The sequence below is a fragment of the Pezoporus occidentalis genome, unplaced genomic scaffold (assembly GCF_034315485.1).
Source record: "Pezoporus occidentalis ecotype Australia unplaced genomic scaffold, CSIRO_AGI_Poc_V1 ctg140, whole genome shotgun sequence".
Lineage (NCBI taxonomy): Eukaryota > Metazoa > Chordata > Aves > Psittaciformes > Psittacidae > Pezoporus > Pezoporus occidentalis.
Genome location: NW_026913210.1, coordinates 1,874,265 through 1,900,154, shown reverse-complemented (window position 1 = coordinate 1,900,154; position 25,890 = coordinate 1,874,265). Strand labels below are relative to the sequence as shown.

General features: G+C 45.5%; 1 protein-coding gene across 5 annotated transcripts in view; it reads left to right on the top strand.

Annotated features, from left to right (window-relative positions):
• PSD3 (pleckstrin and Sec7 domain containing 3) overlaps positions 1-25,890 on the top strand; it is a 110,837-nt gene that overhangs the window by 46,583 nt on the left and 38,364 nt on the right. For 3 of the 5 annotated variants that reach the window (XM_062609782.1, XM_062609783.1, XM_062609784.1), the window contains 3 exons: positions 79-191; positions 2,428-2,486; positions 6,104-6,193. In XM_062609782.1, coding sequence (XP_062465766.1) covers positions 79-191; positions 2,428-2,486; positions 6,104-6,193 — 262 coding nt within the window. Of the gene's footprint in view, positions 1-78; positions 192-2,427; positions 2,487-6,103; positions 6,194-19,682; positions 20,068-23,645; positions 23,772-25,890 lie in introns of those variants that run through there. The other 2 variants (XR_009963045.1, XM_062609785.1) reach the window with 2 other exon arrangements.

Here is a 25,890-nt window from a genome sequence, read left to right as displayed (position 1 = left end):
TGTGCTTTACTCTGTGTGCTGTGTGAGGCAAAAAACGGTTCTTGACTTTAATTTCACTTTTTTCTCGTCTTCTTTCAGGAGTTTCTTTAAAGCCTTTTCACTTATCGGGGAAACTCAGGAACGAGAGAGGGTTTTAATCCACTTCTCCAGCAGATACTACCAGTGCAACCCAGATACTATTTCTTCTCAAGGTAACTTTGTTTCTGATATGAAGGTCTTTGGCTGTCTCCCTTCATCTGTATGTGCCGTGCATGCCTGGGAGCTGCAGGTGTGTCATTGCCATGCCACATTATTAGGGTATTGAAACCCTCCAAATTCTCCACACATAATCATGCTAAGGCAGTGAAAAATCTGTAAATACAGATAAGAAAAGGCATTTAGGCCTCCTCAGTGTAAATCCTCAATTGTAGCGTCTCCAGACTTGAATGTCCTCAGCTGGGGTTTTCTGGTTTCTCTGACTTCCAGTGTATGTGGGCACCTGTACTCTAGCTGCACACATGTGGATAAGAATAGGTCCCATCTCAGGTGGAAGACAAGTTGTTCTCTTCCCACGTTCCATTCAGTGCTTGTGTCTCAGCATGCACTGGCAGCAGGCATGCCAGTTCTTGCCAGTTGTGGGGGTGAATTTTGGGTGTTGTATCCAGACCCTGGCACGTTTTCATCTCAACTAGCTAACATCAGTCAGAGTGCTGCCTCCTTGCCAATGTTTTCAGTCATTTTAGAAATGGATGGGGGAAACAAACAAACACACGGATCAAACCTGAGAGAGGTGGCATTGGAGGAAAGGACAAACTGTCCACTGGCATACTACTGCTGTGTTCAGCTGGCCATGCTGGCAGAGGCATGTGGCCTGGTGATGACAGTGCAGGCTGATGACATCATGAGAAAGGGAGGAGGGTGAGAAAGAGAATAAGCAGGGCTAAGCTGGACACAGTACTGCAGTTAGGGTCTCATGAAAGCAGAGTAGAGGGGCAAAATCACCTCTCTGCTGGCCATGTTCCTTTCGACACAGCCCAGTGGAAGGTTGGTTTCTGGGCTGCAAGTGTGCACTGCTGAGTCACGTTGAACTGGGTCATGGTCTGTTCATCAAATCCATAACCCTCCAGCTTAGAGACAAAGATCCATCCTCTGAATGCATTTGTGGTTTGGAAATGAGAGGGCAGGCTACTCTAGAGAAACGCATAGACCTGAACTGAAGCACCACAGCCCCATTTCAAGCTGCTTTAGACTTACTAGTGATAATACTTTTTCTCTCATTTCATATTCCGCTATAGTTCAGCCACATTGCTTGGGTGCTAGGGCTTGTGCAAATGTTTAAGGAAAATATGGTCCTTACCTTGGGGAGCATCTTTTTGTAATGGCTTCATCCTGCATAAATTTGAGCCTGTGATAGTCACACTGAATGTGAGATGTATCTATGCTCACCCCTTATTTCTCTTCCTTCACAATAAAGAGGGACTTTTGCATAGTCATTTTCTGGACTCTGCTATGGAGGTTTTTAAATACATCTCCCTGCACTGTGTGCATATCTCATAAATGACTCTGTCTTTATGACACCCCCGTGAGAGAAGGGAAGGTGACACCATGTGTTTGTGAAAAAGAGAATGAAGAAAATATTTTTCCTAGTATGTTCTTAATGTTTGTAAATTGACTAGAGGCATTTGGATTTTCAGAGATGACAAATGGCACTCTGGGCACTGTCACCTTCATTGTGATTCGTGCACAGCCAGTACACTGAGCTTTTAAAGGGTGCCTGGAAGTTCCGGACTATGAATTTGGTGTCCGCTTTTCCGAACTGTCAGTCTATGCTGGCTTTCTCAAGTCTGCAGCAGTGACTCTAAAGATGGAGTAAGGGATATAAACTGTCTCTTCTGGCTCATTGTGGGGGCATTTGGTACAGGACAGCCTTAGAACTCACTGGAGCGCTGTCTACGCAGTATGGAGCCAAGGCAGCATAAATAGCTGACGGAAATTCTCCCAGATTCAGTCTAATTGAGCCCCGAATGAGGAGGGGACCAGAGGAGGGGGAAGACAGGATACCATGTTCTACCCACTCCGCACACAAGAATTGGGGTATTTTATTCTTCTCTTTCTGCCCTGAAATAAATGGAGAAGGGGGAGTTGATTCAGGCTGTGCTATTGGTATCAGCAAGAAAAGAGTGACAGTGTGGTTTCCTGTCTAGTTTGCCTCATCCATGGGTGCTGCGAGATAGTTTTTACAGTCATTACAAGATGAAAGAAAGGCTGTTCTGTCTTAGCAGCTGTGTGATGACCTGACTCTTCATTTATTTAATTACGTGTGTTTCTTGATAGAACAGATTCACGTTAAGGGAACAGACTCAATTAGGCTACAAGGTTCAGTTTCAGCTGTTCCTGAAGGTCCAGTTGTGGGTTTGTATGTGACTCTGGTTATGTCTCTTTCTGCAGATGGAGTTCACTGTCTCACATGTGCCATGATGCTGCTGAACACCGACCTGCATGGCCACGTGAGTATGCACAGCTTTGTGTAGACAGCTCCCCTGACACAGTGGTTGGAGGGGGTGGCCTTCTGGCAGCAGAGTCCCTTGCTGGTAGCCTGCTGCTAATGCAGGTCTGCAGACATTTAACAGTGCTGCACTCCCAGGATGTCCTGGACAGGGCTCTCCAGCATGCTCAGATCAGTCGTGTAAGCTGGCATTGTGCCTGTCTTTGCTATGATGTGTGAGGATGCTCCTTCTCCTCTGGCCCCTGTCTTTCTGGTGAGCTTCTCATTCTTCCTCAGTTAGAGCCCCTGGCCAGGAAGCTGTGGTTGGGATTGGCTTCCCCTTTGCAGTATGTGAAAACATTTGGGAAGGCAGAAGAAAGAAGGCAGGTGAAGGGGAGCTGGGAATGTCACAGGGGTAAGGTGGTGTTCGCAGGCATCCAGTTGCACAGGGGAGATGTGATGGAACAGGAGCTTTGCGCAGCCAGGGTCGTGACGGGTTTGACTGGAGCCAAGAGAGCAGAGAGCAGATGTGGGCATCCTGAGTAGGAGCCCTGTGTTCCTCCACTGCCTGCCTGGGGGAAATAGAATTCCAGTTTGAGTCCTCTTAGTCATACTGGTACCTGTACACGGTGCCAGCAGCCCTAGGACATGTGTTTCAGCACCTATGGTGCAGTATACCTGCTAGGCATGGTACTCTCATGCTGATGGGAGGGTTCCTGAATCCTGGAGTCAAGAAGGAGAGGGGAAAACACAGCATGGCATGACATCATGCAGGAGCAGTGGCTTTAGCCAATGGCTTTGGGATTTCTGTCTGTTTGAGAGCCTTCCTGCCAAGGGCTTTTTCAGAAGGGCCTCAGCTGGGAGTTCTTATCCAGCAAGGTTGATGGGTTTGGCAGCAGGAGATGGAGGCACCCTCGGTCTCTCTCTCAGGGCTGTTCATCCCCTGTGGGTGCAGCTTTGCAGTACAGGTCATGAAGCTGAGGCTTGTATATGTTTCCCAGGGGTTTTGACACCCATCTGCTGTTAACTGAATACCTTTGTGTGAAAATGGTAGAAGTGGGAAGGGGGAGGGAGTTGCGAAGAATTTTTGTCTCTGAAGGCTGAGCCTTGCCTTATTGAGGAGCATGTCAGTTGCTGGGAGGGTGAGCTGAGGTACAGGAACATGTCCAGGTGCACCTCTTAGCATACACTGCTTCTGTTGAGCAGGCCTGAAACCGCCTGCACAGGTATTCCGCTCCCCAGAGCAATGAGCAGCCTTGGCATCCACACAGGGAGAAGTGGTTGTGCATCAGCCTGGCAGCATTTGCCGTTGATCCCTGTGATGCATTAGTGGGCCCTACAGTATTCATTAGTCACTGAAGTAAACTATCTGGCTCTGACCCATTGTTGCTCATGATGACTTGCAGCTGAAAGCTAGAATGATTCTGGCTGTTGCAATGTGTAACTTTGGAGGCTTATCCTACTTGCAGTTGTTAGTGTATTATGTGCATGCAGCCTTAATGTTTGCCAGACTTCTGCACTTGCGTTCTCTCTCTCTCTGAATTCCTGTAATTTTGCTCTTCCTCTTAATGCTTTGTGTTATTCCACATAGGTGGTAATATTGGGCGTTTTTGACTTTGAATGTGGCCCCTTGCAGATATGTACTAATTGCCTGTTTCCTAACAAAGATAATGATCTTGACCCATACTTACCATGATTCTGCCAGAGCAGGAAGCAAACGAGTCACAGGGCTTGTCTGCACTGAGCTCCATTTGTCGCTGACATACTCATCATAAGTGTGGACACTTTTATTTCACAATATGCTCAACTGCTTGTAGGGCTGAAGTGCAGCTGCTCTGCCTTCAGTTCACACTTTCTCTTAACTCCTGTAGACAAACTCTTACTTATCCCTTTATTTATCCCTGTCTTGCCACATTTCATTCTCTTTGCAACTAAACCATCTTTGCTATCTGTGTCTTGGAGATGCATGCTCGCTTCTCTGCAGGGAGGTCATCAACCAGAATGTGATCCTAGAGACTTTTAAGGTATCCCTAGACTGCAGGCACATCTTCTGGAACCTGTGTGGCACTGTGTGGAGATGTTAGCTTTAGTCCTGGAGCAAAACAGCCATTCTTCTGCAGTGCCGATTATCTCAGTGGGTGCAATGATCCTCACTGCTGTTGGTTTTGGTCAGCGTGGGGAAGCTGTGAAGTGCTGCGTGGAGGAAACAAACAGAAGCAGACTGAAGTCTGTTGCAGGGAGGAAGGAAAACATTTGCAAGTCTGTTAGAACAGCTGCAGCTTGCAGCCAAAGACTGCAATTCTAAGCTGTGTTCTGCAAGCTTAGCAACCAGAGAGCCAGGGTTACAGCCAGACTGTGTTGTCAGGAGCCTTCCTGATGTGGGAAGCAGTGCATCATTGTTCCGGTATTCCTGCCTGCCTTATTTCTGCTGGTCCATGCCAGCCATAGGAAGTGGGATCTTCCTCTGTGGTTAGATGAGGCTGATGGTCAAAGTTTGCAGGTTCTCTATCCCTCCCTGATCATACATTATGGAAGGGAAGTAGAGGATGTGCCATCCAACCTGTCATGTAAGTGTAACATTGAATGACCTGTATTACTAACTGGTGCCCTTCTCTGGGCTCCAATACTGTGTTAATTTGGCCTCTTGATCCTAACCCAAGTTACTGTCTGCACACAAAGGCCTTCCACCGTATTTCTGCAGCCAAGACATACCCTGACCATGGAGAAGTCATCTTCACATCGTTTTGACTGGCAGCAGTGACATCTTCAAAGATACCTTGGCTCTATTTTCCCTCTGCCTCTATCATGTTTAACCGCTCATCCCAGGCTGCTTCCTTTTCCTCGGATCGCTCTGGTCTCCATTTTCACCAAGTCAGCGTTGTCACTGCTGATGGCTCACAAGGCTCCCCGCATGCCAATGGTGGGACTTCCAGCACCCTGGGGACAGAGTACAGACACTTTCTCTAAGGGGTGATGGAGACTGGGATCCAAGAACACCTTAGGACAGCCTCAAGCCTCCAAATGGAACAGTTTGGGTCCCACAAGAATGTAGCCATTCCTTTCCTGTTTGTGGCTCAGTTGGGCAACTTTCATTCTGAGAATTAGACAGGAAGAGAGAAAAGGGCAATCCTATATTACGCTCAGGGCAGCCTCAGCCTAAGAATCAGAAAATGTAATGGCTGCTCCTGGGTTTCTTACTGCAACTCAGGGCAGTAGCTACTGGAAGGGAGCATTGAAAACTATAAGAAGAGGTCTGGAAAGGGCCTCATTCAACTGTTTCCTATGCCCCACAGCAGGAGCAAGTAGAGCTTTGCCATCAGAGGCCCTCTTGAGACATGGGGTTGTAAGGCACCATGCAGGTACCAGGAAGCTTATTCATCACCTCTTCGTAACCCTCCAGTATTTAGGTGTTATTCTTTTTGGATGGGTGGGTTGGACTTGGGGTCCAAATGCATCTTCCCTTTTTCTAACATCACAAAAGAATGCTTGTCTTTGGGTAACCTTGGGAATGCCTTCTCAGTGCTACCTGCCTTGGGCTTATATGAGAGATGGAGGTGCATTTCATCTGATGTTGCTTATTTACCTAATTTTGAAAAGCAGTAATAATATGATGCTATATTTCTCCACCATCCATTCCAGAACATTGGGAAAAAGATGACCTGCCAGGAGTTCATTGCTAACCTCCAGGGGATGAACGATGGCAAAGACTTCCCGAAAGGGCTGTTAAAGGTAAGGAATGAACTGCAGAACATGGCTTTCATTTTTCGTGAGAGATGGTTCAAAACAGAACACTTTGCTTGCATTTTCTTTATCTTAATTGTCAAGCACAACGAGTGATGGGCATATTTCTTCTGCAAGAACATATATAGGCTGTTGTTTTTGCTCTTGCCTTCACTTATTGAGACTTTCTGCAGCGTGGAGGGTTGAGACTGAACTCCATTAGGGCCAGCTCAAGAGCTGTGTATCTTGTAAGCTCATGCAGCCATACCGTCCCAGAGTGCTGCCTCCTGATTACAGTGGACAGAAGCAGCCAGTTGGTTCTGACTGTTGAATATGTAAGCTAATCCTGAGCTCTGCATATTTGGAAGGCATGTGTGTGTTTTCATCAAAGGTGCTTTGGGGTTTTCACGTTAAAGCAGGAGATGTAATTTCAGATTAGAGTGTATTGTCTGGCACAGGCTGCTTTGCTTCAGGTTTTGTTCATTAAGTTTGTGGCAGGAGTTAAATATGAAGAACAGGGAGGGAGGCTAAGCAGGACGAATCTTGTTTCATTGTCAGTAATAATGAGTGTTTCATTTCTCTTTTGTGTGACTGCTGGCATAAAACAGAAGTCTGATTGAGTGAAGACAGAGCACATACACTAGAATTCATTATATATATATTTTTCTTTTTTTTGGTAATGGAGATAAAAATAGGAGGTTGCTGCATCTGAGAGCTGACCCAATGCCTCCTGAAGTAAGTCAAAATAATTGCCCATTGTGAAATACAGATGTACCTGCATAGTACAAGTGGCAGACTTTGTTTTCTAGTATTTCTAGTTTCTTTAGTTTCCCTAGCCGCTTTGAGGAACTTTTTGTTAAGTCCTCCTCCCTCAGTTCTTACTAAGGGGTTATAAATATAAACTCAACCTCCTTATGTTTGGATTTAATGTCTTTATTTTTTAAAGCTGCTGACAAGAGTATTCATCTGTCAGCAGCAACACTTAATATTTTTCTTTTTCCGAGGATTCTCATTTCTCACTCTGCCATAGAGAGATATGTTGAGATTAATTTACAGACTAATTACTGCCCTTACTGAATAAATAGATCTCCAGACTGTGTTTAAATCACCTTCTGAGTGTACTGAGAAGAGACTTCCACTGGTGCTCACCTGCTGTTTGTTTTCCTGCTGAAAGAATTATGCAGTTGGGGCTGTATCTTGGTGTTTAACACTGACCTGCTAATACTGAGGCATCCTGGTTCTTTGCCGGCCCACCCAAAGCAAGGACTGAGGTTCAGGAGTGTTTTGGATGTAGCAGGGTGGAAGAAACTCGGCGTCAGTGGCCCACCGTATTTGAGGCTCTTTCCTGCATGCTGCCCTCATGTCTTGGGGGCAGAGGTGACACCCAGTCTTGGTCTCTCCTCCGGCTTGTCTAGGGTCTGCTGATGATCTGCCCCTTGTTTTTAAACTATCAGTGGAGGAGAGTGGAGTGAGTAGCAGTAATGTGTGTTTCAGAAGCCACATCACTGTGTCGGCAGCAGCCACCTTGCCACTATATATGTGATTACAAAGAGTTAGCAGAAATTAAATTTGCATTAGTCTCAATAAATTAAATTCACAGAGCCCTGCTTCAGCGCAGTGCCAAAATGCATATGGCTTGCCTGTGCATTACCAGTGTAGCTAATGAGCATCGGAGAGGCAGCGAGCCATCTCACTGCATCCTTCTCTAGCTGCCCGGAGAGGAAGGACCTTTTCCACAGGGTGGCACTGTGCCCCTGTGGGAGTGAGGTCCTAAGCACCCACTGGTGAGTAATGCGCATCCGTGGGAAGCAGGTGGGTTTCTCTGCCTCGCTGGCCTTTCTGCATCCCTCCCACCCCCGTTGCTCTGCTGCACCCCTCCATGAAGCTCTGTTTCTGCTGAGCCCTGGGGCAAAGCTGAGTCGTGCTGGAGGGGAAGGAAGAAGGGACACGTCTTAGCAAGTGCATACATCTTTGCAGGCAGTACTCAGCCAGAGCTGGAAAAGCTTTCTGCAGCACTTAATGTGGGCCCAATTCAGAGAGTCAAGGGTGGAAATACTGCTTGGGTCTAGGACAGTTGGCTGAAAGGAAGAAATCAACAGTTGCCTTCAGTCAATCCCACCACTCTTGGTGCTACTGAGCACAGAGTGTGGCCCTGAGCACTTATTTCGTCTGGATGGGAAGATATCCCTTCAAGGGGCAGGTATACCAACATGTGAGGAGGGATGCTTTTGTCTTCTGTGTGATCAGCTTCAGAAGACTTCTGATGTAAGATCTGTTTGCTCCTTTCTCTCTGCTCTGTGAAGGAGCCATCTCTTTGGGTTTTTTAAGTTTATCCCAATAATAAAGACACTTTGATAAACACCATAGGGCCTTCAGGACATGATTCTTTGCGTGTCTGATAGTGCTGATAGTGCTTTGAGAATAGAGGTTTTACTCTAGCAAGAGATGGAAATGAGAAATGCTGATATATTACCTTGTTCACCTTGTGTCTTGCTGCCTGTTCATTAACACTGAAAAGAGTTTCACTTTGGTACAGCCATCTGCACAAAGATTCATCTTTTTTTTTTTCTTCCTCATTCCTTTTGTCAGATCTGAGGTTGCCTTTAAAATTGGGACCCATAAAGGCAAATACGCCAAACGGTGATTAAAAGTGTGGTTCTCCCCATAGGATCTGCTTGCAGTGTTTGTACATTCAGTACTTTGCCAGGCAGGCAGATATATGTACCTTCCCTTTTATTCCATCTTAGCTCCAGTTCATCTGTCTGTCACACATACCATTAATCTACCATCGGCTGCTAGAAAGGACTAGACATGGAGAGGGTAGCCTGATTTCCAGTTATGTACTGCTCTTAGGTGCATGCTGGTAGTTTATCCTTCCTACAGGGTTCCTATTTACATTCAGACTGGGGCAAACTCCTTGTAAATGAGAACCAGCATCCCAATCGATGATTCCCTTCTCTGGTGTAAATCAGGAGGAGCCTGTCTCAGTGGGTCTGGCTGATGTAGAAGGTGAGTCATATCTGTTAAATCCAGGCAGAATTAAGGTTATTGAAAATGAAATTTTTCAAGGGAAAGGAAGCTTCATGGAACTCTGTCCTTTGACTCTGAGCTGTCACACTCCAAACACACAAATAGTATCAAGCTGTGATCTGGCAAGATGTTCGTGAATCTCAGCCCTGATCTTAATCTTTCTTATACCGAAGGTCTCTGTCCTGGTGAGTTGAAGCCTTGGAAGGACTGCTGAATACCAGGGTCGTGACTGCCCATGTTCTAGTTAGTGCAGTAGTGCTCAACTGAGAATGGGCTCAGTGCTCAGTCGTAAGGCTGATGGTGAATCACACAGTTAACATCTTTTACAGGTGGGGATGAGTGACAGCTTGACTGGGACCAAGAGTAACAAAGGGACCCAGTTGCAGCACTCATCTTAATGGTTGGTATTGATGATCTGGAAGGTCTTTTCCAACCTTGTTGATTCTATGATCTCCTCAGACTGGAGTTTTCTGGCATCCTAGATTAGCTGCTGCAGATGCATTTGATGGTGAGGGAAGCTGGAGGAGAGATGCAGCACCATCATGGCTGAAAGAGAGCTGAACACATCAGAAACAGTTAAAACAACTAAATCCAACCTATGGGTTGTTAGGCTAAGAAAATCATGACGAGATCATTGTTCATTTATTCCTGTAGAAAAGTAGGATGTGGCTAGTGTCTCCCTACTTGGGAGATGAAATCTGTCTGGAGCAATATCAGGAACCTCATGACCAGCATAGAGGCAGTTTATGTGGAGGCTGATTCCTTCTGTGCTCACACCAGCTTTAATCTGGTGCAGTGATACTGTCTTCACTGATGATACTTTGGATTTGCATTTTGTGACCATAACCTTCTTCAAAGCTGGGCTTCATGAGATATGAGAAGAAGATGAGATTGGCTTGGAAAGAGCCTAATTTTGGCCATGCACACTTGCTTCATTTCCTGCAGGCATTGCAGTCCTCATGAATGAAGTGGTGACACAGTGCTGGCCACTGTGTCTTCCTTTGTCGCCTTGCCGGCAAGGGTATGTGAGACTCCACTCCAGCAACGTGCAGTGACAAGGCCTTTCTTATGCAAGGAGAGGAAATGTCTACTCTGGCCCATAGAGAGCCTGCAAGGAGTCACTTCTGGGGAAATGGATCCCTGCTTTTGTTAGGCAGCATCCTGGGAAGGGCACTCTCATTAGCCTGTGTGCTAAGTGCCACCTGCCCATATTGTCCTGTGAATGTAAATGTCCTCTGCATCTGCTGTAGCCAGGGTACCTCATTCATGGAGTCAAGGGCTTCACTCAGCTTCTGATGTGGGCTGACTCTAGTGACTGTGCTGCCCCACGATGTTTACACTTGCTGTAAGGGGGTCATATCTGTTTGTGTGTCTTCTGCTAAGAGGTGGTAGCTCTTTGTTGACCCATCATGCTATAAGGGAGCCTCTCCATCATGCTGAGGGACCTGGGATGGTTCTGCAGGGGGACTTGGCTAGAGCCATCCGAGCAGGGGCTGCCAATGGAGATAAGATTCCATTCCTGTGTAAAAGATCTGCTTTTTCTCAAAGGCTGGTTTCTGGCTAGCCCTTATCTCCTGGAGAAGCACTGTAATGAACTGACCAAATAAAGTGAAAGTTGCTTGTGCTGAATTCTTCTGAAGAACTAGTCCTCCTTAATTTCCTAAATAATCTTAATTCTTGATCAGGATTGCTAGGACATGGAATTTCCTTTAGAAGCTGCAAGGTAGGGTTTTTCTCATTTTGCTGTCAGTTCCCTGCACTTTAATTAAGGATTTTTTTTTTAATATATTCTTTTTGATATTGTCTTTCTGCCTCTTCTCTCTTTCCTCGTTTTTTTTTTTTTTTTTCTCTCCTGTAGAAGTCCTCCAAAGCAAACACTCAATTTAAAGAGAATTACTGGCATCCTGTTTCATGCATTCCAGTTATTTCAGGTATTTAGCAGAGAGAAGGGAATGAGCATCAGGTGTCCAACACTCCACCCAGCAACCCACACTTTTTACTCAGAGGAAATCACACTAATCAGTCTGCTGTGTACACCACAATTACTCTCATCTGCAGTCTCTGCACTTGTTCCATTTCATGGCTGAGGCTCTTCACCAAGGAATTACCGCCTTCCTGTTATTACTGAATGTGGATGGGAGCATGCCAGAAGGACTCCAGGAGGGCAGCACTGACTGCTGGAGCATCCTGTGGCTATGGGCAGAGAAGGGGTGGAGGAGACCAAGTGTCTCTGTGCCACTGAAGAAGCCAGGGCTCTGCGCCATTAGACAGCTTGCCTCCTTGTTTCTCCCCCCAAATGAAGTTTTTCCTGTTAAAAATATATTTGTTGGGAAATGTTTCTGGGACAGCCATTTCTTATCTGTTTGAAATGCATGATTTGTTACTGAAGGCAATTCCCAGCTGCTGGGAGACAACAGAGTCTAATCCGGCAGTATAAAAGTCAGGGAACACAGAATAAAATCATTAATCCTTGTCTTAAACAGTTGTTTGTGGAAGCGTACTTTCCTTTCAGTCTCCAAAGACCCACAGAGCCATAGTGACTGAAGGGAACACGTGGCTTGTCTTCACTCCCCTCCATCCTCAGTGAGGAGCTTTCTGCTACAATAACCTTTGTTTCCTGCGGGTTGCAATTTTTTTGTGTGTTGTTCATCCCATCTAAGAGTAATAACCACGTAAAGCAAGCCTGTGCAGAGCTGTGAATTAAAAATTATGAGGTTATGGTGGTGTGTGCATTGCTTCAGATCCCACGGGTATCAGTGACCTTAACACCCTTCTGTCCCGTTGAAATGCAAATAGGTGTATTTTCTTTCTGCATTCCAAAAACCTGCTTCAATGCATGTAAAGAGAAAAGTCTGAGATTTCTGCGCTTCTCTCAAGTCAAATAAGTCCAGGTATTGTGTTGAGGAAAGCAACATAAGATAGTAACAGAAGCTTAATGCTCTCCAGCAACTCTCTGTCCCTGATCAGGGAAAGCAGAACTTTAGGAAAGGCTTATAATACAAAATTTTGTGATGGTAGTGCAGGAATAAGGATTCCTTTGTGTGGTCTAGGGCTGGTACTAGGGATTGCTAATCTTGTTAGGAAGCAGGCATTTCAGGATGGGCCTGTTTCTTCTTTTATGATCTGCATTTCTGAGAATTATTTTTGCTTCTTCAAGCTTTCATCTCTGCTTACTTGATTGTTATTCAAAAGATCTCACCTAGCTCACCACCTTTGTGTCATCAAGGAGTGAAACCCAAGCAGTCAGCTAAGAATTTCCATTACTACTATCTGCAATTACATGGCTCAATACCAGGCTCCTAATGAATGGCTGGGGGGTTAATTTTCATCTGTGGAGGCAAGGTCTCTGTAGTGTCTCAGCCGGGTTGATCAGGCAAGTGAATCACTTGATGTTTAACTCTTCCAGTCTGTCAGCTAGCCAAGGCTGTCAGTTGTCCTCTGCTTTAACTGAAACAGCAGCTCCTGAGGACGAATGTCACTGTCGAGAGCTATTGAGAGCTTCCCATTTCTTGTGCTGTCAGTGCAGAGGATACAGACTGGTAGTATCCAGGAATGATGTGCTCTGCCACTTTAAAGCATGAATTTTGGGCACTTTTTGAGCTGGGAAATCTCTAATACAATGTCACACATACATTTTGGTCCCTATGACATATTACTCCCACCTCCATGTAGGTAGAAAACAAATTCTGAAAAACATTCTTTGATCTTCCACCCACTGATCTGCTTGAAATTTAAGTTCTGTGCTGCAACTCGAGGGAAGGAGGAGTAGGAATATAATTTATACCATATTTTTAAAAATGAAAAAAAAAGAAAGAAGAGGAGAAAACATTACTTCCATCAGTTTTAGAATTATTGCTTTATAAATCTTTGGTACTCCTTCCTTCTGTTTATCATCACACTTTTCAAATGGCATTGTAATAGTCTCTCTCTGACCTAGTTACGCTGTTTTCTTTCAAGCAAGAGTGCTAGGTTGCTCCTTAAATGTTGTTGGATTTTGGTTTTTTTTTCCTTCTTTCCTGTGATGTTAGATGGAACATTTAATTTCCTTCCTAAGTCATGCTTCTTTCGGTTATGAAGTATTCGTAAGATCTGGTACAAACACGGGGCAAGCCCAAGCCACCTATTTTCTGCCCTGCTGACAGATGGGCTTTGGCAGGAGTCATGGGGCTTAGGAAGGATTTTGCCTGCTTTTCGGGCAAGGCAGCTGAACATCACTCCATAGGTTCATGCATTTTTGAAGAAAAGAGATGTCAAAAGTTAGTAAGCCTATTTCCCGGAGCTGCTCCTTCTATGGTGCAACACTTGCAATCATAGACAACACCTACATGAAACCTGTGTAGTTCTCAGGGTGGCCTTAATTTTCTCTCCTCCTTTCCACTCCTTCCCCCCTCTCCTTTCCTTTGTGTTGTTATTGTGTTTGCTGTCAGAATCAGAGGGAAGCATGGAAGGGTGTTTGGTTTTGTATGCACATCTCTGGGGGAGTGCTGAGTGGTTGAAGGTTTTATTTCAGTGTTGCTAACTCTAAGCGTGCCCACTGCAGGGACAGAGGAAAGGGTTGTTTGCAGCTGATCTGAGTGAACTGGGAGGCTTTGTACCAGTGCTTGGTTCACCCCCTGTGGATTTCTGTCATAACTGTGCATATTTTTAGGGGCTTTGGTGTTTTTATTGATTTGTTTGAGGTGCTGCTGTAGCTGTGGGTATGTTTGGCAGCTTTAACTTAAAGAACTTGGTGGTCTGTGTTAGTTCGTACCTACTGTACGGGTCGCTTAATTTCTGTCAGCTCTGTTGACAGTAGAGGATAGTTTTCCCAAAAAAGAGAAATTCAAGAGGAGAAACTTTTTCCCTTGGAGACTGTAGTGCTTTGCCAGGAAGCACAACAGCTAGTCTCTGACACAGAGCTGCTTTCAGGTATGCTGCAAGGAAAGGAAAATGAGTAACGACATCTCTTCATTTGAAATGCTAATCAGGATTAAGGGGGCAAAATTCTTTGCATCCCTGTTATTTATCAAAGAGCTTGTTTTCATTAAACCTGTGGTCTCCCACCACTCTCAGCAGGGCATTTATCTTAGGAATGGTTTCTTTTGGCTCAAGATGAAGCAAGATTCCAGAGAGATACAGTGATACCAAGATTGATTTAGTCTTCCACTAGCCAATATAGTTTTGTTACTCTGCTTGCTTTTAGGGGCTTAGTAATGTAAAAATTCAGTAATAAAGACTTGTATTTATGATCACAAGCCAGCTGGTTCTGGATGTGCTTTTAGCTTGCTTCTCAATTAAAGTAGAACATACAGGCTTCAGTTGCCCTCATGGGGACATAGGAGCAATGCTTGTGTTTTCCTGGCGATATGAGTTGAGGTGGTCTAAGAGCACGTGCTTATGCAGGTACGGTAGCATAGCTGACATGGGATAGCTTTCTGGACTGTAGTAATTTGACTGCTTACATTGTAAGGATTACTTTCCGTGTTGTAAAAGAAATCAGAGTCGTCCCCAGGGATTCCTTTGGAGCCTATAGCACAGGTGTATGTACTACAATATAAACTATAAGAAAATGAGTGATTCTTTCTCAAGGACATCAACAGATGTTTTTTGTTGGCAAATTCACACTGGGATAAATCCCAGGATCTCCATAAATGGCTGGTAATAATGCACTGTGGTTGGTCGAGCAGCTAGGTGGATAATTTTGGTTAACCGTTTTGAAATCTTAACTCAATATTGTTTTCCCAGCATACCTGCTGTTACCCTTTTAGGATTCCTTTTGACCTGGTTGCTTATGCATGTAGAAATGAAGGGATTGCTCTAGTATTTCTGCTGTTTACAGGGATGGCAGTTGGAGGCATTTAGATTTAATCTTGATTGTCAGCTCCCCCTAGTCAGCAGACCACAGAAATCATTATCTTAATATCAGAGGAATGTCAGTTCAATAATGTTACTGTTGATCGGTTGTTAAGCTCTAGCTCTGTAGCCATGGTGTATGAGTAGCTTATTCAGCTGAATTCACCTTCCTCTCCCTGTCCATTTTGGAGAGAAGAAAGAATCAACAGTGAAGGAAGAAGGAAAGCAATCTTATGAGAGATTTAATATTGTTTATTTAACAAACAGTATTTAATACCAGCATTAAAGTGCTGCTTTTCTGTGCTGTACCAATATGTTACTGGCTCTTGAGAGTATATTTTACGTAATTGATGTGTGCGTGTTCATGCATTTTGTTGGCTTTTGTCGTTGGTATTTTTTGTCACTGGGATCAGGCATAAATGATGCTAATGGATTCTTGCGGCTTTGTGTTAGGACATTGGAGTTCTTTAGACACAATAGTGCAGTCTTTGGGCTTGGTCCCTGAAAGCCAGTATTGAATTTCTCTTTGAATTCCATAGCTTTTCTTCTTCTGTTGTTGATTTGCTGAATGACTTAGGAGAACCAAGAAAGGGTTGAGTATGTTTGGCGTTCCAGGGAAACTTATAGGAGGAAGAGGTGGGAAGAAGTTTATTGCACAGTAAATTGGAATGGCTGCCTGTTTCTTCTACGGGTGATGTTGTCTGCTGTAGTGCCTGTGACAGGTAAAAAGCTTTTGGGTGACTTTGAAAGAGTGGGATGGAAGGAGTAATAGACACTCTGATTTTCCTCCTCTCCTACATCTGTTTTGGTCCGAAGTTTCAAATTCTTCTACTGGTTTGTGGTTTGTTCCTTAGAGGTGCTGGTAGGGAAGGTCCATATACAGGGTCTCCATTCTTTTGGTCAACCCAGTGGTGTCACTGGACTGTTCAGACTAAATACTGACTGAATACCTGCATTCTGCCCCTTTCCCACCACCTCTTTGCTGGTCTGTGATCCAGGGGAAGATCATGTCTTCTTGACACACCTGGAGGCTCTCCTTGGTGTGGACAGTTTTGATTTTTCTGGTATTGCACAGTAATTTCAGCCCTTCTATTAAAAAAAAAACAATAAATCCTTTCTGTCCCTCTATTTATGCTAACAGCCCACTTCTCCCTCAGAAATCCCTGTTGCTCAGTTACAGACAGAAATCAATCCTGTGTACATGCTGATTTCTAAAATGGTGGGACTTCTCTAACATTGAAGAATGGTCTCTCTCCACAAGATGACAGTCGCTATATACGCAGGCTACTGACTCTGTCAGGAGTACAAGGTGTATTATCACTTGCAGAGGAAAATAAGGGGCGCTGAGGAAATCTGGGCTGAATCCCTGAGCTGAAGACATTTAAGGCTTCAAAAGCATGATCTCAGGAGGCTCTCTCTTGAGGAGAGTGTGAGCTGAAAAGAGTTTTCAATATACCACTGGAAAAATAAAAAATAAAATTGAACAAGATGCAGCCTGTCACCCAGAGCGTTTTGGACTGCTGCTTGGTTACAGCTGAACCCGACCTGTTCCCTAGTGAATTAAGATTTCCTGTCCTGCCTGAGGATCTGCTAACCTCAGTTCAGAAGATGCTACACAGAGAACTGCTGCACTTAGGCAGCAGTGATAGTGCTAAGCTGCAGGCAACAGAAATGTTGCTGTGATTCAGTCTAGCTTGTGTTTAATAATGAAATTGCTCTGAGTAATTCACGTTGGCCTAGGTCCGTGCGTGATATTTAAGGAATATAATTATTTCAGATGTTGAGAGTGCTTAGGGAGGTGGCCTTATAAATCCAAGAACAAGAATAATCAGCTAGGCGGGGGGCTGTGAGGATAGGGAGTGATTTGTGGCCATTTACGTAGCACCTGTCGGGACCTGCTGCTTAGCTCATCTGGAGCTGTTTTCAGTGAAAATTTCCTCTAAGAAGAGGTTTTATTTGAAAAGCTTTTCCACTAACAGAGGATAATTTCAGATAGGTTAAGTAACATAAACATTTTCTGGAAAGTGGCACAACTAACTTAAAGCATGTAATTGCTTGTTGCATGAGAAAAAGGGTCCTCTGATCCTTCAGGTACCCCTTACCAATGACAGGTTTGTGTAAAAAGGCTGGAGCACATCTGGAATTTAATCATAATGTACGAGATAGGGGTGGGTTTGCTAGACCTGACTGTCATGGAAGTGAAAATGAGCTTTTCTTGTTTGCCAAGTGGGAAGAAGCCCGTACCTCAAGCAGGACAGAGGCAGGATCAGTGGGGAATCAGAAGTTTCTCACACCAAGGACAGTTTTTATATTGATATTTAGGTTCCTTGCTCACTGTTGCACTTAACCATTGTCCTTCAGCATGGTCCACACCTATTGCAATATATGGAAAGGATTTGCTTCTGTAGCATCCTTGAGAGTAACATGAGCAAAGGGTGGCTGCTGACTAAAGGGCTGCTGCATACTGGGGTTGCAGCGGTTTCTTTTATGAACAGAAATGCAGTTAGGACCGTAATATGGCTGTCTAGCCACTTGCCCACTAAGGATGTAAATCCCTGATTGCAAGAGGCTGAGAAGATATAACCAGGGGAAAAGCCCACTCAATTCATCTGCTTCTTACCTACTCCTGGGTGCTGTTGTGCGCTGAGCGAGCAGACTCTTGCTGTGCATTAGCATGGCTTGACTGGCATTGGATGGGACTCGGGTGTGAGTGGAGCCCTGTCCCCCACCTTTTGTCTGCCAAGTGTGTTTCAGTGTGGGGTGTTCTTGGCGTGTCAGGGCAGTGACCCCTTGTCCCTGGCTGCGTGCGCAGACTTGCGGCTCCCTGTACATTGTGGTGGGGTGGGATGAGAGGCTCTGGTGTCCTCCCAGACTAGTCTACTGGGTTAGTGGCACACAGTCACAAATCGTTAGGGTTGGAAGGGACCTCTGGAGATCATCCAGTCTAATCACCTGCCAAGTCAGGGCCACCAAGAGCAGGTTACATAGGAATGTGCCCAGGCAGGTTTTGAGTGTCTCCAGAGAGGGAGAGTCCATGAACCCCTGGGCAGCCTGTTCCAGTGCTCTGACACCCTCAATGTAAAGAAGTTCTCCCTCATGTTGAGGTGAAACTTCTTGTGTTTTAGGTTATGGCCATTGCTCTTTGTCCTGTCTTTGGGCACCACTGAAAAGAGTCTGGCACCATCCTCCTGGTACTCATCTTTGAAATATTTTATACATTAATGAGATTCCCTCTCAGTCTTTTCTTCTCTAGACTAAACAGGCTCACCTCCTGCAACCGCTCCTCAGAAGAGATGCTCCATCTTTGTAGCCCTCTGCTGAACCCTCTCCAGTAGCTCCTTGTCTTTTTTGTACTGAGGAGCCCAGCACTGAACACAGTACTCCAGATGTGACCTCAGTAAAGTCGAATAAAGGGGAGGATCACCTCCCTCCACCTGGTAGACACACTCCTGGTGCACCACAGGATACTATTGTCCCTCCTGGCCACAAGGGCACACTGCCGGCTCACAGTTAGCTTAGGCTCAGGCAGGTTGCTGAACCTGGTGCTAGCCTGCTGTGAGCTCCATCTCCTCGTGCTCCCTCTGCACAAATTGTTTGCCTTTTCTGAGTTCAGAGTGATATCCACATCACACACTTCTGCCTTGGTGCTTGCAGGAGCTGCTCCACCTGCCCGGCGTGTGGCAGCTGCCACAACCCCATACGGAGCAGAGCAGAGATCTCTCTCTCTCTCATCGGATGAGGTTGTCATGGCAATGCACAGTCTGCTGTGCTCTGGGTCTCCAGGAGCCAGAAATGATGGTGCTTTTGCAACTTTGGGGTAAACACTTCTCTTCTCCCTTACAGAGGGCATTGGCCTCTTCACCCTTTGCATGGGGAAGAGCGGCTCCAGGTGTGCTTGACGCAAAGTGTGCAAGGGCCATGGCAGTGGCCCTCCCATCATTGTGTGGCGTGGGTTTCCTGCAGTGGAGGAAGAGGGTGCTGCTTGGAAGCTCAGTGGAGTTTGCTGGCGGAGCGTGCTTTTTGCTCATGGAGCTACAGCTCTCTGGATGCTGAGGAAGGAGATGGGTTCCCAGCTGCTTGCTCACAGCTCTGCCATTGATTTCCACTGATCACCTTGGGAAAGTCAACTGTTTTCTCCTAAGCCCCTTGTACAGCATGAGTGATCTTGCTGTCCCTTATCCCTGGGGAAGGCACCCTAAGGACTCTGGCTAATGAGTGCATATGCTTAGAGTTGTGGAGGTTTGCTGGGTCATCTCTCTGGGGCTTGCCAGAACTTCGTTATGGTGCTGTGGGTTTTCATTTGATTCTCCAGTGTGCTGGGAATCCATCCATATTTCTCACATTCAGAAGCCTGTAGCTGGCAGGTGATTGAAGACTCTTTTTACAGTGTCCTTTGTTATTGCAGGCAGTAATGAGCATGGCAGGCTGATGCAGGCAGGGAAGTGTGGCCGTGTGAACCGAAAATGAATCTCTTGCTTGATCTGCTGGCATTTGTTCCAGCATCTTTCTCTCCACCTCTCTCTCTGTCGCTGTTGGTGTGTGTATGAAGGGGGAGTTGATGCTGCTGGAGAGGGGAGTGGAGCAGGGGAGGAGTTTCTGTCAGCCTCTTCTTTTTCTTTTTCTCTCTTCCCCCTCTCTCCCCCCCCTCAACCATCCAGTGACGTGAGCAATGCCTGGAACAATCAGGCTGGCTCCAAAGAGTGTGCCTGAAGATGCTGGAGGAAACAGCCTAGTGCGTTTTAAGCAAACACTGATTGCTTGAGCCTGGGCTCTCCAGACGTAACCTTTTCCAGTTCCTCTGCAGGGGATTGGGAAGTGCCATTAGCATTTCTTCTTCCCATCCCATACACTCACTTTTGGAAATGATTGGAGTTAACAGTGTTCAGAGCACCAGCAAAGTCCGGGTGAGAGCCACAGGTTCGGTGAAATACTCCCGAGAAGAATCTCTCTGGCGGCAGTCCCATCGGTCAAAGTCTATGAAAATCTCCAACTCCTCTGAGTTTTCTACTAAAGAAAGCAAGGTAAATAACTAAATATTCATAGTGTTTCCCTTGGCTGGGAGTGGAGGTGGCAGTGTTGAAAATGTTATGCTCTGCAGGAATTAAGGTCTCTGAATGATCTGCAGTGATCACAGAATTGCTGTCAGGTCAGAGAAAAAATCTCTGGGTTTGAGGGGAGACTTGAAGGTGAAAAAGGTCTGGTGTGTGATACTGATCAATTCTTGGAGGAATGCTCTGTCACTGAGCTTGGTGCAATAGTAAAGAGTAAAAACTTGCTAGGGAGAATACTAATTGGATCTCTGCTCTTGGGAAAGCTGCCGGAGTTGGCAAGTGATGTCCTTGAGATAATCTGTTTAATGGGAATGCTCTTCCATAGAAAAATAGTTTTTGCTCCTTCTCTACAGCTCTGGTTCAGTAGGTGTGGGTGCTAGGTAAAAATATCATCTCTCTTGCATGCATGATTAAATATTGCCATCAAGTGTTTATTAAGAAGGCATCACTTGTGTGTTTATAGGAATACATTAGTATATTGTAGCGGTTGGAAGCACAGGCTGTGCCCAGCTGCTACGGTGGCTGTGTGCAGCGTCTCCTTGCCCATCCCTAGGCAAGCAACCCCCACTCCATGCAGTATTTCTTCTTTCCTCATTCCTCACTCCCGTTCAATAACTGAGAGGCACCCGTGAACCCCTGGCAAGAGCTTTAATAGCTGTCTGCCTCCCAAAGGTGCTCCGTATCTCCAAGGGCTGGATGAACTTTATGCAGTGACTGAATATGCCTCTAATTTCATTCCTGCTGCAAATTGATTCTGCCTTGGGAATAGAAGATATATTTGCACCATTTGCAAAGGTGTGTTGAATGAGGCTGAAAAATTTCAGGGCATCAGCCAAAGCCATTTAACCATGTCTTGTGTCCATGTGTGTGCAAACAAGCAGACACATGCATGGATCTTCCTGTACTGTCCCTTTCCTAAATCTCCTGTCTGTCCTGAGGGATACCTCCTCTGCTACAGTGCAAAGAATCCAATTCTGCACAGTAGTTCCTAGCAGGTCACTCTCTGCTGGTTTACAGGTTGTATGGTTATTTCAGAGCCTCAGCTGCAAAGCTGTAATCACAAAGTGATGCATATAAAATAAATGAAGTACTCTATTTAGTCCAATTTCAGAAACCTCTTTTTTGAGGGTCTTATTGACCATAACTAAGGAATAGTGTATTGCTAAGGCTGTGGGGGAGAAATAGCATGGCCATCGTTCTCAGGCTGTTGCTGATGCAGTATCTGCTACTTCAGCAAATGCCAAAGTAAAGGCTGCATCTTGCAGATGCTCTGGGACCTCGCTCTTGTGATCACTTTCACACTAGGCATGGAAGTAACTGCATGGTATTCAGTGAGAGGATTTATGTACAAAAAATCTTTGCATGTGGTGGAAATTTGGGTCTTTAGACATTGAGTGAATCGCATAATCTCTGTACCTCTGTTCTCTCTCCCAGGCTTTGTGTCCACTGTCTATGGTGTAATGTCCCCAGGGCAGGGATGGTGTCTAACACAGTTAGTTAGCTACTGCAGTAATGAACGCTTTATGTTCCTCCATCTGTGGGATTTGTATTTCTGCCTCCTGAGTGCTGTGTGAGATACCCACTTCTCCTGCCTAGCTCTGTAAGTTGGGAAGCATTCTGCAGCTTTGGGTTTTAGTGCTGTTTCCTTATTTCATACAGAAGTACTTGTATCTTTGTAGCGTCTAAGACCTGTAGAAGCTGTGTTATGGAGGGCTGAGAAGATTCCCACATGCCCATCAGTGATGCCTGCCCAACTGACAAGATGACAAGCAGCTCTGCCACTGATTGGTCTTGTGATTTTGGGCAGTCTTATTCTTTCCATACGTCTGTTCCCCCTTGTGTTCTTTGTCTGCCCATCTATTTTGCTAAGATGTCACTGATTTAGAGAACTGATTTATATTTGAGCTTTAGCTCTTCTGTACTGATGTGTTGGTGAAAAAGACATGGAAGTTGCCAATGTGCATCGTGGAAAAGGAGGTCTTTTTGTAGTGTAAGTCTGTGTGTCTGTGCTTTTACATCGCCTCTCATGAGATTTTTTTAGTTCTAGGCTGGGCTTTCTGGGCAGTGGCACCGGGTAGATCCCCCAGTCTCAAGCAGGTCATGATCTGTAGACTTGCCCTCTTCCATATTTTTATCAGTGTGTTTCCCACTTTGTGTCTGGACTGCCTTGTATTTTATCTGCTCTCCATACAAAGTAATTACAATGCTCGAGACCTGTTTCCATGACTGGTTCAGCTGACTAAGGACAGGAGATAGATTTAACCCATTTGTGCCTCAGAAGCATACTCATCTGATACTTCTCACTTGTGTGACTCAGCCTATTTTGCTGAGCTAGAGAGTATTAAATACTATCATGCTCTAGACAGTGTGAACAAAGCACCAACATGGTGCCTGCATATGAGGTCTGCCTGCTGCCAGCATCAAAGAAGCTAGGTAGCCCAGGGACCTATCATCTGCTTGAAAAACATCAGGTAGTGCTTCTTGCACACATATATACATACACACATGCACTTATGCATACAGGCTCCGCGACCTGATGTATCCCAGGAGTGTATTATCAGTAGGTACCACAGCCTCACGCCAGCAGGAGAACCTGCTAAAAGGATGCTGTGAATTGATGTACCGTTGTTCTCTGGTTGCATGCAAGATGAGTCAGAGGACCTTAGGATCGTCTGTGTGACCCAGTGTGCTCAGCAGTCTCTCCTTTGGACAGACTGTTTTTTCCGCAGCCATGGTCAGAATTGCAGAGTGCCTGTGTCTGTCCTGCCTACGAATGCACGGGGCCAATAAAACAGTTTCTGAAATAGGCTGTGTAGGTGCTCTACTATTGAGAAACACTTCCCTAGGCTTTCTTCTGTTCACCCATAATAATTCAGCATGCTGTCTTTACCAATAACACTGATGAAAGACTCCAGTAAGTACAGAACAAATCTTTTCTAGCAGCCCCCGTGTATCAATTTTACAGAGGACGCATTTCTTCTGTAGCATTAATTTCTTGGCTCTCAGGAGCCCCAGCTAACCATCCTTTTCTCTTTTATGATGATATATCTGGCACAATGTTTCCTTCCTTTTTTTTCCTTTCTCCCCCTCCTCCTCCTTCTCCATACAAACCAGATTTTTAACAGAGGAGTTTCTCTTAGAAATGTTCTCCTCCAGTTGGTGACGCACTTGAAATTCCCTGGGTGAAATGATCTCCTTTCCTTCCCCCTAAAACATTCCTATCAACCCTATCTCCACCCACACCAAAACAACATTCATCAGTTCCATATGCTGCTGAACAGCTCTGTGCTGTTTTATGAATAATGTATGCTGGCTTGTTAGAAGAACGTTTGTTGTACAAACCAGTAGAATTTGAAATTGAGAGCGATATCGGCAGACATGCCGTGCTGTGCACTAGCCCATGGGCTTCTCAGGGTACTACTCCAGCATCCTTGCTGCATCATCATCAGAGAGGGGAAAATGCACAAGACACTGGGGTATGTGGGCTTTGAGCCTGGCAAGGAGCTACAGGCACTCAGTGATCAGAGCCTTTATCCTTGCCTCACCAGGTGTTACAGATCTGTGCATGAGGACAGGAGAATATTTGAAGATCGGTATTTTGAGGGAGGGTGGCAAATGGGGGATGGTGAAGTAGTGTAGATCTGCAACAGTTCCTGGAGGAGGTCAGCCTTCAGGTAATCACTGAAACATCAAACCGGGAGGGGTATATAGTGATGTGTCGTACCTCATCCAAACCTGGCAGAAGGCAGTGATAGAGAGATACACCCTTGTACAAAGGACGGACACGGTAACACCTGTCAGGTCTGCATACAGACACCTGTGGTGTCTGGTATCTGTTGCTTCTGTAACCGGTTTTATTTTTATAGAGTTCTGCTACTTATTTTTTCTCCCTCTGATAAACCATGTATGGTGGGAGCCGGGTGTGGTGCCTGGCTGACAGCTGTGATCCCAGCATAGAGCCAATGGACTGGTGTGAGCAGCTGGGGGAGATGCTGAACTTCTGACTGAGCATTTATGACAGCAAAGACTGAGCACACCTTTGCACAGGGCTGTGACTGGTGCTTCCTTGCCTGGGATCAACCATGCCATTGCAAGCTGGAGGGAAAGAAGAAATGTCCCCAGGCAAGTCTTCTTCTCACAGTGGCTGCAGGGGATGGTGGCTTAGGTCAGAGAGCACAAGTGCATCCCTATCCCATGGGCAGCAAAAGCCACTCAGGGTATCGCCTGTAATGGTCAGATGGCCATTCCCCCAACAACAACTTAAACAGGGGAGATGTAGGTTAGATATAAGGAAGCAATTCTCTATTGTGAGAGTAGTGAGGCAGTGAAACAGGCTGCCCAAGGAAGCTGTGGATGCCCCATCCCTGGCAATGTTCAAGGCCAGGTAGGACGGGGCTTTGAGCAACCTGGTCAAGTGTGAGGTGTCCCTGGCCATGGCAGGGGGCTGGAACTAGATGAAGTTTAAGGTCCCTTCCAACCCAAACTGTCCTATGATTCTATGAAACCAGGATAGAACTGGGTGTGAGCAGAAAGCCTGGGAAACACAAGCTGGAGAAGGCAGTCTGGGTCATCCCTGCTGGCTCTCTGAACTTGGTTTTGCCCATTTAGCTACTCACACTCAGGCATTTCTGGCTCCTATTTTGTGCCCAAAGCAGATATAAGAAATACCTGTGGTGTACTCCTTCCTCTCTTGGCAGACTTTTCTGGGTGGGCTAGTGTGTATAGAAAGTCAGTAGTGTGCTTCAAGAGCCAGCCTTGTGATGTACTGAGATGCATATCTGGGTAATTCGTTATGGCTTTGTCCCTGTAAGTACACCTGGTTGTGCCTTTCTTTTGTTCAGGGCTTCAGCATGCAGAGGCTGACTCACAGCATGGCCAGCAGTCAGCAGGTGCCGAGAACTGCCTGTATAAATGGGTCCAGTGGTTCCTGCATGTGACAAGGTTTTGAGGGAGGTGAGGATGGCAAGTGACCTTTTTCTCTTGCCAGCTTTGTAAAATGAACAGGAGTTTTCAAAGCACTCCCTGCATAGCTTTGCTTCTCTTTCCAATTGGAATAGAACTATCAACTGGTGAGAGCTTATGGAAATCTGGATTTTTGGTTGACCTACCTGCTTATCAAAGGGAAAATGGAGATGGAATTTGGCAGTTTCTCACAGAGTTGCAGCCTTCCATTTAGAAAAAGAAAGAAAAAGGAAAAAAGTGTAAATTTCTTAGTCTCTTTCCTAGTTTGTGAACAAATACAAACAAATCCCACAAACACATAATAAATTCTGTTTTTTTTTTAATTTTATTTTATTTTTTACACTGCAGTGCGCAGGAGTCAAATTGGAGGATGTTCCCTGTTGTTTTGTTTTATACAGCAGTTAATTTCTTTTATTCTTATTTCAAAACTGCATTAGTTTCTCCAGGGAGCTTAGAGCAGTGCTGAGCTTCAGGTGTGGTGGACCCAGAGGTCAGCAGTTCTCAGAGAGGGGAAAGCTGTAAGGTTTTCATGGTTTTGGTAATTGAACTTAAGGGTTGAAGCAGTGCTGAGTAGTTGGTAGCTGGGGGGTTGGATCCTGCCTACAGTAGCCTTGTCTGCTGAAAGAGATAGAAAGTCTCTCCCCTTTCCAAGTGGTATTGGTCCAGCTTGGAAGATGAGACTCATGCAGTATTTGTTCTGGTATTCCCTGTTGTGGTCCAGCTTCCAGTTTTCTAGCTTAGACAGCAAATTTGCCAAGCACTTGCCATGCTAGCAGGTAAGAAGCTGTGATTGTTGTCAAAGTGTAAGAGTACTTTAAAGCAGAGCTTTCC